Source organism: Sus scrofa, chromosome 3, assembly GCF_054392235.1.
Source record: "Sus scrofa isolate SSC_HxYL_T2T_F1_AM1 chromosome 3, Sscrofa_HxYL_maternal_Yorkshire_Landrace_v2.0, whole genome shotgun sequence".
NCBI lineage: Eukaryota > Metazoa > Chordata > Mammalia > Artiodactyla > Suidae > Sus > Sus scrofa.
In genome coordinates this window covers 52,419,299-52,433,432 of record NC_139385.1, presented here as the reverse complement: position 1 = coordinate 52,433,432, position 14,134 = coordinate 52,419,299, and the positions used below count along the sequence as shown (strand labels likewise).

The following is a 14,134-nucleotide window of genomic DNA, read 5'->3' as shown; positions in this document are numbered from 1 at the left end:
GAACTATGCCTAGCACAAAGTGGGTGCTCAGTAAACAGGGTCCAAGGAGCTAAGTCACTGAAGAGTTGTTCGGTATTCCTGTCTTTCCAGGACTTCAGACTTCATGGAAAATGGAAACTACCACTCAGCAGGATGAATAATCCTAATATTCCACCTTCTCTTGAAGCTTCTTATACCTTCTTATCTACTGCTGCATAACAAGCCCTCCCGTTAATAAGCATTCATTTCCCTCACAAATAAGCAATTTTCTTAGGACTCAGTGGGAACTGTTCATTTCTACTCCATGTAGTGTCACAGGAGTGGCCCACTTCAACAGCCTGCTCACTCAGTGCTTGTCCATTAGTTTCCTCACAGCATGGCAACTGGGTTTCAGGAGAAAGAAGCAGAGGCTGAGGTCTCTTAACGCCTAGCCCATAAAATGGCTCAGTTATTTCTACTAAATTCTACAGGTTAAAATAGACCCTGAATCCATCCAGACTCAAAGTGAGGGGACATAGATCCTCACCTCTCAGTGGGAAGTGCCCAGAGTTTGTGGCCATGTTTAAATCTGTTACATCCTCCATCTCCTGGGCAGACAAATTAGTGACATCAAGTAGCCTTGTGCATCCCCAATTCCTCCTCTCCAGATACAACCACCTTAACAATTCTGTCTGTTTCCTCTGATAGTTATCTCTGAATTTCTACCTAACATGTTAATGCCATGATGGCTTGATTTTTCAGTTTTGGACATTAAATTCAGACATCAGACTTTTTACAATAGACTTACAACGGGAACCTGCTGTATAGAATAAATTCTCTTATTCTGTGATAACCTATATGGGAAAAGATTCTGAAAAAGGAAACAAAAACACAAAAACCCTACCTTTAGCTCATATGTTATAAAGGAGCTTGTTTCGGAGTTCCCGTCGTGGCGCAGTGGTTAACGAATCCGACTAGGAACCATGAGGTTGCGGGTTCGGTCCCTGCCCTTGCTCAGTGGGTTAACGATTCGGCGTTGCCATGAGCTGTGGTGTAGGTCGCAGACGTGGCTCGGATCTCGCGTTGCTGTGGCTCTGGCGTAGCCCAGTGGCTACGGCTCTGATTCAACCCCTGGCCTGGGAACCTCCATATGCCACGGGAGTGGCCCAAGAAATAGCAACAACAACAACAACAAAAAAAAAAAAAGACAAAAAAGACAAAAAGACATAAAGGAGCTTGTTTCAAAAATAGTAATGCTGTCCTCACCTTTTTTTTTTTTTTTCCCCCAGACATATCTGTCTGGAAACCCTCTGTCTTACTCTAACCTAGGCTGTCTGGATAGATAATAAAATGAACTGACCAAGGTGGCAACTTGAGGAATTTGAAAATTAAAACTCATTCCAAGTACTGCTAGTTAATAAGAGTTCCCCCTTTGGGCAAGGATGTGAAATCCCTTACTCTGACCCCTTTAGGGTGTTCCTAAACCCTAAATAAACTGGTTATATAAACCATAAGTGACTTGAATGAATGCTACACAGACTATCAAAATGTTCTTAGTGAAGCTTATCAACATGTTTTATACATATTCTCAGTCAGATGAGTTTTTTTCCCTGTCCCTCTATCTGATACACTACAGTTACATATATAATCACTCTTAACTTTGTCAAGAGCTAAAATTTAAAATTTCCTTCATAGTGTCTACTGCCAATGCCTGTTGTTTTCATGGCTCCGGAGTCCCTTTGGTTTTTGACCAGGAGATCCAGAATGTGCTGGGCAGACTCACAGCAGTGATAATAAATATATGTTAGCAGACAAATATGCAAATATGTTGTTTTCAATATAGGAGACCTTAAGATGCAGTAATTATAAAGTTTGTCAGACATTTCCTTCCTTTTTGTTACAGCTCTCCATGTGGCTGTTTAACGTAATTTCTGCAGTAAAATTCATTAGAACTCTGGAGGTGGCACTGAAGAACACAGAAGAGGCTTCCCTGAACACCACAGACCATCAGTGCTTCAGCTCCTCCCAGACTTTCTGCAGCTTCTACATTTCCCTAGGAAGTAGGAGTGTCCTTTTAGATAGGCAGGTCAGGAATTTTAGTGTGCAGCAGAATTATACAGGATGCCTGTTAAAATGCATATTTTTGTCACTCCAGGGTCTCAGCAGACCTAGTGCGTGCCCCAAGACTCTGCATTTTTGCAGATTCCACTACACTAAAAAATAGCCCTAATGCTAGGGCTGCTTTACTTAACGGTCACTTAGGAAAGCAGCCTGGAGACTGAACACTCACAGCCGCACAGTTACTGAGTCCACTGTCACTGGATTTGGTTTATGCCTGGTGAGATTGACTTATGTTCTGTATACAGTGAGGTGAAGACCGGCAACGGGAAACGCCCGTATAAAAACATCCAGTCACTATGCACAACATCGGCCTCCTCCCAGTGCCCCTCCCCAGTCAGTCCCCACCCCAGAGGCCACAAAACGGTCCTGTCTACCACCGTCGCCCTTGTTGCGTTGAAGCACCCAGCACGTCGCCGCCACTCACTGGCAGCTGTCCGGGGAGTCGCACTGCCGCTTTCCCAGAGCACACCGCAGTGCAGGTCGGGTGGGCGTGACCCGGGACCCAGGCGGCCAGTTGGCGCCCTGCTTGTTGATAGGTGTGAATCGGAGCTCTCTGATTGGCCGGTGCAGACCGCCCCGCTTCTCCTCGCCTCATGCTTTCAGAACATTGCATCACCTCAGGCCGTCTGGCCCCGGCGTAAGATTTTTGAGGTACTTCGGTCCGAAGGCCCCTCAGGTACGATAGGGGATCTTCAGGTCACCCCGTCCTGCCCGCAGGGACTCCCTAAGGTCACTCTGTCCTGCCTACGGGCCCCTCAGGTACGCCCCTTCCTGCCCAAGGAGACCACACAGAATTTTAAAAAAATATTTCTTCTGGTCTGTGCGTTAGTTTCGTGCAAATCTGTTTCCAAGGGAAAGATGGGGGGTGGCGGCCCGGTCTAAGTGGAGCGAAAGAACTCGGGCTCCGGCAGCAATCCTGGTTTGGCTCGCGGGCGGAGGGTTACATCTCTTGGAAGGGCCTCATATTCAGCCTCGGGTTCTGGTAGTGCTTAAACCGTGGTGTGGTTCTGGGAATTTGGTGTTACCGAGCTTGCTGGAGAGCTTCAGAAGGTGGACGAGATTACTTGGACGGCTAGGTGTTCTTAAGAAAAAATTCTTAGGCTTCCTTGAAGGAGCCTTTATTGCTGGGTGTCTGAGGCTAGAGGGAAGTGAGCACAGCATCCCCGGTCCTCGGCCCTTACACAGTATAATAATACAGTATTCTAAGTGCACAGAGGAAGAAGACAGTTCTAAAGTGGAATCTGGGGGGTGGGAGAAAGAGAACGCTTCTCAGACACTGCAGTGGGTTTGGGGCCTTGAAGATGATTAAGAACTGTGGGAGAAACTCCAGGAGACCATAATGTAAACTATAACAGGATTTTAGGTTTGCGTGATTCAGGAGATGGGAAATTGGTGTAGTAACTGCACCTTAGGGTCTGTGTGAGGAACTAGTGGGAGATGATGCTTAGCTTCCAGCTTTATGAATTTATGATTTTCTTCCTGAATGAAGCGTTTGAAAAGAATACAGAAGAGGTTTTTATTAGATGGGACAGTATTACTTGGAGCATTCATTCAGGTTTTTCAGAGAGCTCAGGAAGCATGAAACCAGAGACAAAGCAGTTGATTTAGGGATCTCTTGTAATATGTTGAACTTTTAAAAAACAAATTTAAAAAGTAAATATCAGTAAGATGGTGGACAATATATTCTCTTCCCAAGTGATTAAAGAGTGAATTAAAGGGAAGAAAAGGCAGCTAAATGTAGATTTGGAGTTTCTACTGTGGCACAACGGTTTCCGTGGCACCTCTGCAGCTCCTGGACGCAGGTTCAATCCCCAGCCCAGCACGGTGGGTTAAAGGATCCAGTGTTGCCCATCCTCAACTGCGGCTTGGATCTTATCCTTGAGCGGGGAACTCCATATGCCGCAGGGCGGCTAAGAAAGAAAAAAAAATTTTTTTGGAAAGATGATATAGTGACTGGGCAGGACAACAGAGTAGAACTGTAGATTTTGAGGACAAAGAAATAATAATGGTAGTCTACATAGGTGACGTGTGAGTCGTGATAGCCATTAACATTAAAGTAGCATTGTGAATATTCACAGCCTTTATTTTGCAGATGATAGAATTGAGGTTTAAAGGTTGAGTAGCTTTTCCTATAGCTCACACACTAAGTTGTGGCACCAAAACTGTCTAATTCCAAAGCCAACCCTCTTATCCATTACTGTTGCCAAGAGGAACCCATGGAGTTGGATAGATTAGAAAGGCAGGTGGGAGGGGTCTCACAGGTGGAAACTAAGGACGCTGACAAAGGGATTCATTCAAACAAATGTTTTCTGAGCACTTAGATTTGTAAGAACATGGCAAGATAATAGTAAGAGGTTAGATGGTAAAATGCTCATGCCAAAAGTTCACATTTGAATTGGAAAGTGTGGGAGCATACAATATGTGTAAACCACAATGTATAGGAGAGGAACAGATTCAGAAGAAGAGGACATTAATTTTGAAATTGAGAAATTGGCAAAAAAAGAGTACACTTAAGCTGAGTAGTGCTAGAGTATGTGGAGAAATGGCCTGAAACAGGAAGGCAGTAAGTCAGCAAATCAGTTTTGTTTCTTAACAGTGTCAAAGAGTGTGATGGAGCTGGAGTGATACTTTCTGAACTTTTTCGTTAGAAAGGTGGTATGTAGGATATATAGTATTTATTTTTCTCTTCACTTTAATTTTTGTTTTTTGTTTTAATGATTTTTATTTTTTCCTTTATAGCTGGTTTACAGTATTCTGTCAATTTTCTACTGTGCCACAAAGTGACCCAGTCACCCATACATATATGTATTCTTTTTCTCACATTATCCTCCATCATGCTCCATCATAAGTGACTAGATGTAGTTCTCAGTGCTATACTCATTGCTTATCCATTCCAGAGGCAATAGTTTGCATCCATTAACCCCATACTCCCAGTCCATCCCACTCCCTCCCCTCTCCTTTGGCAACCACGAGTCTGATCTGGAGTTCTGAAAGAGTAGAGGTAAAGAGTAGTAATTGGGGGTAAGATCATGGTGCCCTACTGAAGAGTCTGTGCAGAAACCATTGTAATGAGGAGCCATTGGATTTTTTTTTTAGTACAGAAGTGACACTTTCCGAACATTTTCATTAGGAAGGTGGTGTGTAAGCTATATATATTTATTTTTCTCTTTACTTTTTTTTTGTTATTTTTTTTCTTTTTCAGCCACACCCAAGGCCCATGGAAGTTCCTAGGCCAGGGGTTGAATCCAAGCCAGAGCTGCAACCTACACCACAGCTGTAGCAACACCAGATCCTTAAGCCACTGCACAACAGCAGGAACTCCTGATTTATTATTTTTTATGCCTTCATCGTGTTGCTGTACGATAAATTATTTTTGTCTATTATCTATTTATGGGTATTTAAGTTGTTTTCAGATGTTTGTCTATAGGAACACTTAAGTTAATATCTTTGTACATGTTTTATACATTTGTGTAAGTATACCTGTAAGATATATGTTGATAGGACATAAGCAGTCTATAAAAGCTCTGAAGATGGACCCACTTCAAGTGTTAAATTTGACTTAATGTACAGGTTATGAAGACCTGAGATGAAAAAGGACTAGAGAAATAGAAGTCAGACTCACATGACTTGGTAACCAGTTGGATGTGGGGATCATCTAGCAGTATTAAGGATGACTCAGAAATTTCAAGGAATGGTGGAAGTACTGGTATGGCGGAATTAAAAGGGGGAGCAGGGTAGTTCCTGTTGTGGCTTAGTGGGAGCAGGTGCATCAAGGAAGATCATGAGATTTATTTGAAACAAAAATGTTTTTGGTATGCTTTTCCAAGATTTGTTGAGTTAAACACAAATAAGGTCAAGGAGGGTATCTAGAAATTGCCGAACAGCAAGTTGGGGCTAAAGAGAGCTGAAGGAGTCATGGAATGGGGAAAAGGTGGAGGCCTTGTGTTATAGTTAAAGGGAAGAAGAGGAGATTACTTCCCTGAGCATGACCTGGTGAAGTTAATCTCCCCCTTCTTTCTGTTCCCATTTTCCCCCAAGAGCCCCATGGTTGCTGGATGCTGTTGTACAGGTACAGCTCTCCAGTGAATGTGAGGGGCCAGAGCAATCCTGTGATTTATGCATGGGGCTGTTTCTTTTCAGCAGCTGCCATAGCCCGGTCACTGGTACATGGCTCTTCCTGCCATTACATTGGATCTTTGTTTGGCATAATAATGCAGTGATCCTTAATCTTTTGGGGAGTAAAAGCTCTCTAGAAAATTTCATAGAAGTTAAAAGCCATATTAACAGAAACCTAAAATCTCATTTTCTTCAAAACAAATCAAAAAAAGCTCAAATAGATATTCCTAAATAATGGAACAGTTCAAGAGAATGATTTAAATTTTGATGTGCGTGCTAATCCCCTTGGATCTTGTTAAAATGAAGGTTTAGACTCCTAATCTGAGGTGGGGCTGTGAGTCTGCTCTAATAAACTCCCATAGATGCTGGCAATCATAGGACCAGCCTTGACATAGAACCACTCTTTGCCAAGTATTAGGAATGACATAAATGTGTTGGTATCTAAATATCTGTTTCATGTGTAACCTGTTAAGTTTCAGTTGGTCTCTAAGAAGGTAGTCACTGAACCAGTAGGACTCATAGTAAATCAGTAAATGAATTGATTTAAGCACCTCTTTCTGGCCTTGAAAGGCTGGAGGTTGTAACAAGAGCTAAAGATCCAAATACCTTTCAAATTCTATTTAATAACATTTAATAGCACACACTAATCAGAGATGGATGGTTGAAACATCCATCCTTAAAAATAGGATTTTTTTTCTAATTTTTTTCCTACGTGAAATTCAAAGGCATTTTCATATCTCAAAAATAATGAAAGGGCGGCATTCCCATTGTGGCTTAGCGGTAGCGAATCCGACTAGTATGCATGAGGATGAGGGCTTGATCCCTAGCCTTGCTCATTGGGTTAAGGATCTGGGTGTGGTGCAGGTCTCAAGACATGGTTCAGATCAGGTGCTACTGCGGTTGGTTTAGGCCTGCAGCTACAACTCCAGTTCTACCCCTAGCCTGGGAAGTTCCATATGCCACATGCGTGGTGCTAAAAAGCACCCCGCCCCCCCCCCCCCAAAAGGGGGGCGGAAGACACTGCTTGTAACAAACTTAAAAAAAAAAAAAAACCTTTTTTTTTAACACTGGGTCAATTACTGTGCTTATACTTTTTTTTTTTTAATTTTTTGTTAATGGCCATACCTACACCTGCAGCATATGAAAGTTCCTGGGCCAGGAGAACTACTGCGCCACAGCAGCAACCTGAGCCACGGCAGTGACAACACCAGGTCTTTAACCTGCTTTGCTGTACAGGAACTCCCTTCGACATCTCTTAACTACACAAATCTATATCATCTTCAACATGGCTACCCGCAAGCATGAATGACTGCATGGACTGCATTTCCTTCCAAGGGTTTGTAGTTTGGTGGAAAAAATAAAGAGAAAATACGATTAAGTAAGATTCAAGCAAGGCAGAAGTAAGTCACCATTGCCAAGAGCAGCATAATATGCTAGACTGTGCAACCTTGGGGAGCTAGAACCATGTGTGATATTTCTTTTTTTTTTTTTTTTTTTTTGTCCTAGCTTTTTAGGGCTGCACCTGTGGCATACAGAGGTTCCCTATCTAGGGGTCCAGTTGGAGCTACAGCTTCTGGCCTCCCTACACCGCAACCACAGCAGCCCAGGATTTGAGCCGCATCTGCGACCTGCACCACAGCTCAGGGCAATGCTAGATCCGTAACCCACTGAGTGAAGCCAGGGATTGAACCTGCAACTCATGGTTCCTAGTCAGATTTGTTTCCGCTGCACCACGACAGGAACTCCTTTTCATTTTTTTAATTTTTAATTTTTTTTTTTAATGGCTACACTTGCAGCATATGGAAGTTCTTGGATGAGGGATTGAATCTGAGCCACAGCTGTGGCAAGGCCATATTCTTTATTTTGAACCACTGCACTGGGCAAGGGATTGAACCCACACTTCTACAGTGGCCTGAGCCACTGCAGTCAGATTCTTAACCCTGGCGCAACAGCAGAAACTCCACTGTGCTTAGACTTTGATGTTTTCCGAACTGGTTGAAGTATATAAGTCTCTTTGCTCCTTGAGTCAGTTATCAGACAGCTATACTTCTTGAGTTCTTTTTTTTTTTTTGTCTTTTCTTGGTCCGCTCCCGTGGCATATGGAGGTTCCGAGGTTAGGGGTCTAATCAGAGCTGTAGCCACCGGCCTACGCCAGAGCCACAGCAACATGGGATCCGAGCTGCGTCTGCGACCTACACCACAGCTCACGGCAACGCCGGATCATTAACCCACTGAGCAAGGGCAGGGATCGAACCCGCAACCTCATGGTTCCTAGTCAGATTCGTTAACCACTGCGCCACGACGGGAACTCCACTTCTTGAGTTCTTAAGCTGTTACATCTTCCTTGTCTTTTTTTTATTATTAACAACCCTGTACCCTTGTAATATGATTTTGGCTTGGAAATCTGGTCACTAGCCTTATTAGAGTTGTAAATTATGAATAAATAGGCTTTGAGAAGGTGTGGGATTTTTACTAGATAGTCAAGCTCTGACCAAGTGTTTCTTTCTCTTTTTTTCTTTCTTTCTTTTTTATTTTTTCTTTTTATGGCCGTACCTGCAGGATATAGAAGTTCCCAGGCCAGGGATCGAATTAGAGCTGCAGCTGAGGCCTGTGCCACAGCCACAGCAACACAAGATCCTTAGTCTGGAGTTCCCATTGTGGCTCAGTGGTTAATGAACGAGACTAACATTCATGAGGACACAGGTTCGATTGGACCCCTAGTTTGGGAACCTCCATATGCTGAGGGTGCGGCCCTAAAAAGACCAAAAAAAAAAAAAGAAAAAAGAGAGATCCTTAATCCGCTAAGTGAGGCCGTGGATTGAACCCAAATTCTCATGGAGGCTATGTCAGCTTCTTAACCCACTGAGCCACAGTAGGAACTCCTGTTCAACTATTTCTGCATGAGGTTAATAGCAAAACTCTCAAAAAGACACTTTAAGACTATTGTCACTAGGTACTAAATCAGAGAGGTATAGCGTTTGTCCTTAATAACAGTCATAAATAGGCAATCAAAATGATAAAATGGAAAATTACAATGAACCTAGGAATTATTTGAATACGATTCCTATCTTTTTAACTTTAAAAATTTTTTTTAGGTTTTTACCTGTTTTCCTCAAAAAGATTACCTTATTTCAATAGCAGTACTTTCTATCCTGTGAATGTGACTAAGATTTTTTTTCTCTTTGAGATTTATTTTTTCAGATTATTTTTAGTATCATTAGATGGAATTGCCAAGATTTTTTTTTTTTTTTTTAAAGGGAGCATGTTGTCTAGGTACTAAATGTTATACTGTAGTTGAAAAATACGTGAAGAATATGAATTGGACGCAAGTTTAAAAGTACCAGGATTTCCCTGGTGGCCTAGTAGTTAAGGATCCAGCATTTGTCACTGCTTATGGCTCAGGTCATTGCCAGGGTTGATCCATGGCCCAGGAGCTTTAAAAAAAAGTACTATATATCCCTACTTCATACCATATACAAAAATAACTCAAAATGGATCAATAACCTGAATATAAGAGCTAAAACTTCACCACCTTGTTGTAGGTAGTGGTTTCTTAGATACCACACCAGAAGTTGAAGTGACAAAACAAATAAATAAACTTGGCTTCACTAAAATGAAAAGTGTTTGTTGGGAGTTCCCTGGTGGTCTATAGATTAGAACTGTGTGCTTTCACTGCTATAGCCCAGGTACAATCTCTGGTCTGGGAACTACAATCCCACATGAAGCTACTGCATGCCTGCAGTGACCAAAAAACAACAACAAAAAAGAGGGTTTACTTCATAGAATATACCATGAAGAAAATGAAAGACAATCCACAGAATGAGAAAAATTTTTTTTTCAAATCCTATAACTGATAAGCTTTTATCTAGCATATATAAAGAACTCTTACAACTCACACAATAAAAAGACAACCCAGGAGTTCCTCTTGTAGCTCAGTGGGAGAAAAACCCGACGTTGTATCTGTGAGGATTTGGGTTCAATACCTGGTCTCGATTAATGGGTTAAGGATCCACTGTTGCCACAGACTGTGGAATAGGTCACAGGTGCAGCTTGGATCTGGTGTGGCTGTGGCTGTGGCTGTGGTGTAGGCAGGCAGCTTTAGCTCTGATCCAACCCCTAGCCCAGGAACTTCTATATGCTGTAGGTATGGTCATCAAAAGAAAAAAAAAAAAGACAACCCAGTTAAACAGTGGGCGAAGGATGAGCACATTTCTCCAAAAGAAAATGTAAAATGATCCATAAGCTCAACATTACTAATCATTAGGGAAATCGAAATCGAAACCACAGTGAGACCCCATTTGATACCCACTAGGATTTCCTATAATCCAAAGGTACGCAATAAGGAGTGAAGATGTAGAAAATCTGGAGTCCTCATTCACTATTGGGAAAATGTAAAATGATGCAGCAACTCGGGTAAACATTTTGGCAGTTCCTCAAAAAGTTAAGCACAGTTGCCGTATTACCCAGCAATTGTACTCCTAGGTATTTACTTAAGTGAGCTGAAAACATGTCCACCCAAAAACTCATACATGAATATTCATAGCAGCATTATCCAGAAGTGGAAACAATTTTTTTGTTTATTAAAGTATAGTTGATTTACGATGTTGTGCCAAGTATCTGCTGTACAGCAAAGTGACTCGGTCGTATATATATATGCATTCCTTTTGTATATATAGATTATTTTCTATCACAGTTTACACCAGGAGATTGGATATAGTTCCCTGTGCTAGATAGTAGAACCTTATTTTCTATCCATTCTAAATTCCCAGTCCATCCCACTCCTTCCCTCTTCCCCCTTGGAAACCACAAGTCCGTTCTCCATGTCTGTTGAGTCTGTTTCTGTTTTGTAGATAGGTTCATTTGTGCCATGTTTTAGATTCCACATATAAGGAATATCACATGTATTTGTCCTTCTCTTTCTGCCTTAATTCCCATAGTATGGTCATTTCTAGTTGCACAGAAGTGGAAACAATTCTAATGTCAATGAACTGATGAATGGATAAACAAAAAGTGGCATATCCATGCAATGAAATATTCAGCCATAAAAAGCAATGAAGTATGAGTACATGTTAAAACGTGGATGAACCTTGAAAACAGTTTTGAGTAAAAGAAGCCAGACATAATAAGCTATATATACATAATTTCATTTACATGGAATGTCCGGAATAGGGAACTAGAGGTAGAAAGCAGTCACCAGGGGCAGGGGAAGAGGAGAAGAGAGTGGCTGCTGGAGTTCCCATCATGTCACAGCGGTTAACGAACCCCGCTAGCATCCACGAGGGTGTGGTTTGAGCCATGGCCTTGCTCAGTGGATTAAGGATCTGGCATTGTCATGAGCTGTGGCGTAGGTCGCAGACATGGCTCAGATCCGGAGTTGCTGTGGCTGTGGTTTAGGGCAGGGGCTACAGCTCCAATTGGACCCCTAGCCTGGGAACCTCCATGCGCTGCAAGTGCGGCCCTAAGAGAAAAAAAAAAAAAGAATGACTGCTAATGTACAGGTGTTTGGAGGGCAGAAGAGGTAATGAAAATGTCACAGAATTAGAGAGTCGTGGTAGTTGCACAACCTTGTGAAAATACGGTTTTTAAAAAAGTAAAAGTGAGCTATAAACTTTGAAAGGGTAAACTTTAGGAGTTCTGTTGTGTCTCAGTAGTTAACAAACCTGACCAGCATCCATGAGGACCCAGGTCGATCCCTGGCCCCGCTCAGTGGGTTAAGAATCTGGTGTTGCCATGAGCTGTGGTGTAGGTCACAGACGTGGCTCGGATCCTGTGTTGCTGTGGCCCTGGCGTAGGCCAGTGGCTACAGCTCAGATTGGATCCCTAGCCTGGGAACCTCCATATGCCATTGGTGTGGCCCTAAAAGACAATCAGTAAGTAAATAAGTAGATAAATGAAAGGCTGACCTTTACCTCAGAAAAGCTGTTTTTGTGTGTGTGTGTGTGTGTGTGTGTGTGTCTTTTTAGGGCCTCACCTGAGGCATATGGAGGTTTCCAGGCCAGGGGTCAAAATCAAAGCTGTCACTGCCACCCTACACCACAGCCATAGCAGTGCAGGATCTGAGCCTCGTCTTGTGACCTACACCACAGCTCACGACAACTACAGATCCTTTAACCCACGGAGTGAGGCTAGGGATCAAACCTACATCCACATGGATGCTAGTCAGATTCATTTCTGCTGAGCCACGATGGGAATTCCCATTTAAAAAAAAAACAACAAAAAAAAAAAACAGTAGTTTTTTTAAGTACCACGTTGTATCGTAGCTAGTGATAGGTATGTCCCTTTTAAGGTATGGTATTTTGTTATGCATGGATTTCTCTTTTGAGAGTAATAAATTTGATTTCTCTTGCAGTAACAAAATGGTTCAGCAAGTTCCAGAAAACATCAGCTTTCCTGCTGAAGAAGAGAAAATCTTACAGTTTTGGTCCGACTTTAATTGTTTTCAGGAATGCTTAAAGCAATCAAAACATAAGCCAAAGTATGTGAATTTCTTTGGTACAGATAGAGTCTTTAGGAATAATCATTTCCTACACTGAATTCCATTCCGGGGTTTCCTCCCTGTGTATATAGTGGGTACTGTCAGTAGTAGATACCTGTTGAACGAATGAGTTCTTAATTAGGGTAGATTCAGTTTCTTTAAGAAATCTTTCTAATAGAGTTTATGTATCACCCTCTTCCTTTCCAATTTTCTCTTTCACCACCCTCATTTAAGCATTTAGACTAATAGTGTACTGTTGGGGTGCTCTCTGCCTCTAGTCTTCATTCACTTAAAGACCAGTCCTTCCTTTGTTTATTAACTGTTTTCGTCATGTGTTTCCTGTGCTCAGAAAACTTTATGGTAGGTGTTAGTTGCCCTGTCTTACAGATGAGATAACTGAGGATCAAGGTGAATAATTTCCTTTATATCACGGAACTAATAAATAAAGAATGGGTGGTACAGTGGAGCTCTGTCCCGGCCATCATAATTAGCCTTTTCTGAAGGCAGAGCCTCCAGTAAATATGTAATCAGCTATGTGTGAATTCCCTAATCTACAGCTTTTCCTTTCCCTGAAGACTCTACTGTTACAGGAGCTATCTGTAGAAAAACGCTGTCCTAAATTTTTGCTGTCTGTTTTAAAGTCAAAACATTTTTTTTTATTACTTCTTATTAGGTTTACTTTCTATGATGGACCTCCTTTTGCAACTGGTCTGCCTCACTATGGACATATACTTGCAGGGACAATTAAAGATATAGTTACAAGATATGCTCACCAGAGTGGGTTTCATGTTGACAGAAGATTTGGATGGGATTGTCATGGTTTACCTGTGGTATGTTTGAGTCACTATCCTGATTTTTTAGTAAGCATTAGATTTCATTATATAATATGTTAAAGTATGACTTTTACAATAATCAGACTTTCTTCAACTTGATTTCTGTAACACTATTGATAGTTCGTTTTTCTCTGTAGATTTTCTGAGAACTAATTTTTAAAAATCTGTTTTATTCTCTAGAGTTGTTGGATTGCATTTTGTTTGCTTCATAGGGCAGGGATGTTAACAATCTTATTGCAAATTTTTAGGAATATGAAATTGATAAGACACTGGGAATCAGAGGACCAGAGGATGTAGCCAAGTTGGGGATTGCAGAGTATAATAGTCAGTGCCGAGCAATTGTAATGCGATACTCCACTGAGTGGAAGGTAGGTTGGGTGATTTTAAGTAGAATGAGTAAAAAGTTTAGTTTTTAAAATGAAAGTCAAAATGTTCTGTTGTCCTTTGTGCTTTTTATGACATGGACCCAGAAATGTGACGTAAGAGGAGTATTTAAGAGGAGTGTGACATAAGAGGTGAAAGCTAAAACACTCCTCTTCAATTCATTACTTAAACCGTTGGTTTAGACTGAACCCCTTTTTTCTGATTTCTTGTGCTTAATTGGTCTTCCATATTTAATCCTTTATCTACC

General features: G+C 41.7%; 1 protein-coding gene and 1 non-coding gene across 5 annotated transcripts in view; both read left to right on the top strand.

Moving 5' to 3' along the window:
- The first annotated feature begins 2,657 nt into the window (after positions 1-2,657).
- IARS1 (isoleucyl-tRNA synthetase 1) overlaps positions 2,658-14,134 on the top strand; it is a 76,727-nt gene continuing 65,250 nt past the window's right edge. The window contains exons 1-4 of one of the 4 annotated variants that reach the window (XM_021086984.2): positions 2,658-2,755; positions 12,545-12,670; positions 13,344-13,500; positions 13,752-13,871. In XM_021086984.2, coding sequence (XP_020942643.1) covers positions 12,552-12,670; positions 13,344-13,500; positions 13,752-13,871 — 396 coding nt within the window. In that variant the 5' untranslated portion in view covers positions 2,658-2,755; positions 12,545-12,551. Of the gene's footprint in view, positions 2,839-12,544; positions 12,671-13,343; positions 13,501-13,751; positions 13,872-14,134 lie in introns of all 4 variants that reach the window. The other 3 variants (XM_021086985.2, XM_021086986.2, XM_021086987.2) reach the window with 3 other exon arrangements.
- On the top strand, positions 6,119-6,250 carry LOC146404620 (small nucleolar RNA SNORA84). Its single transcript, XR_014842665.1, has one exon. It is a non-coding gene; the product is annotated as a small nucleolar RNA SNORA84 (small nucleolar RNA).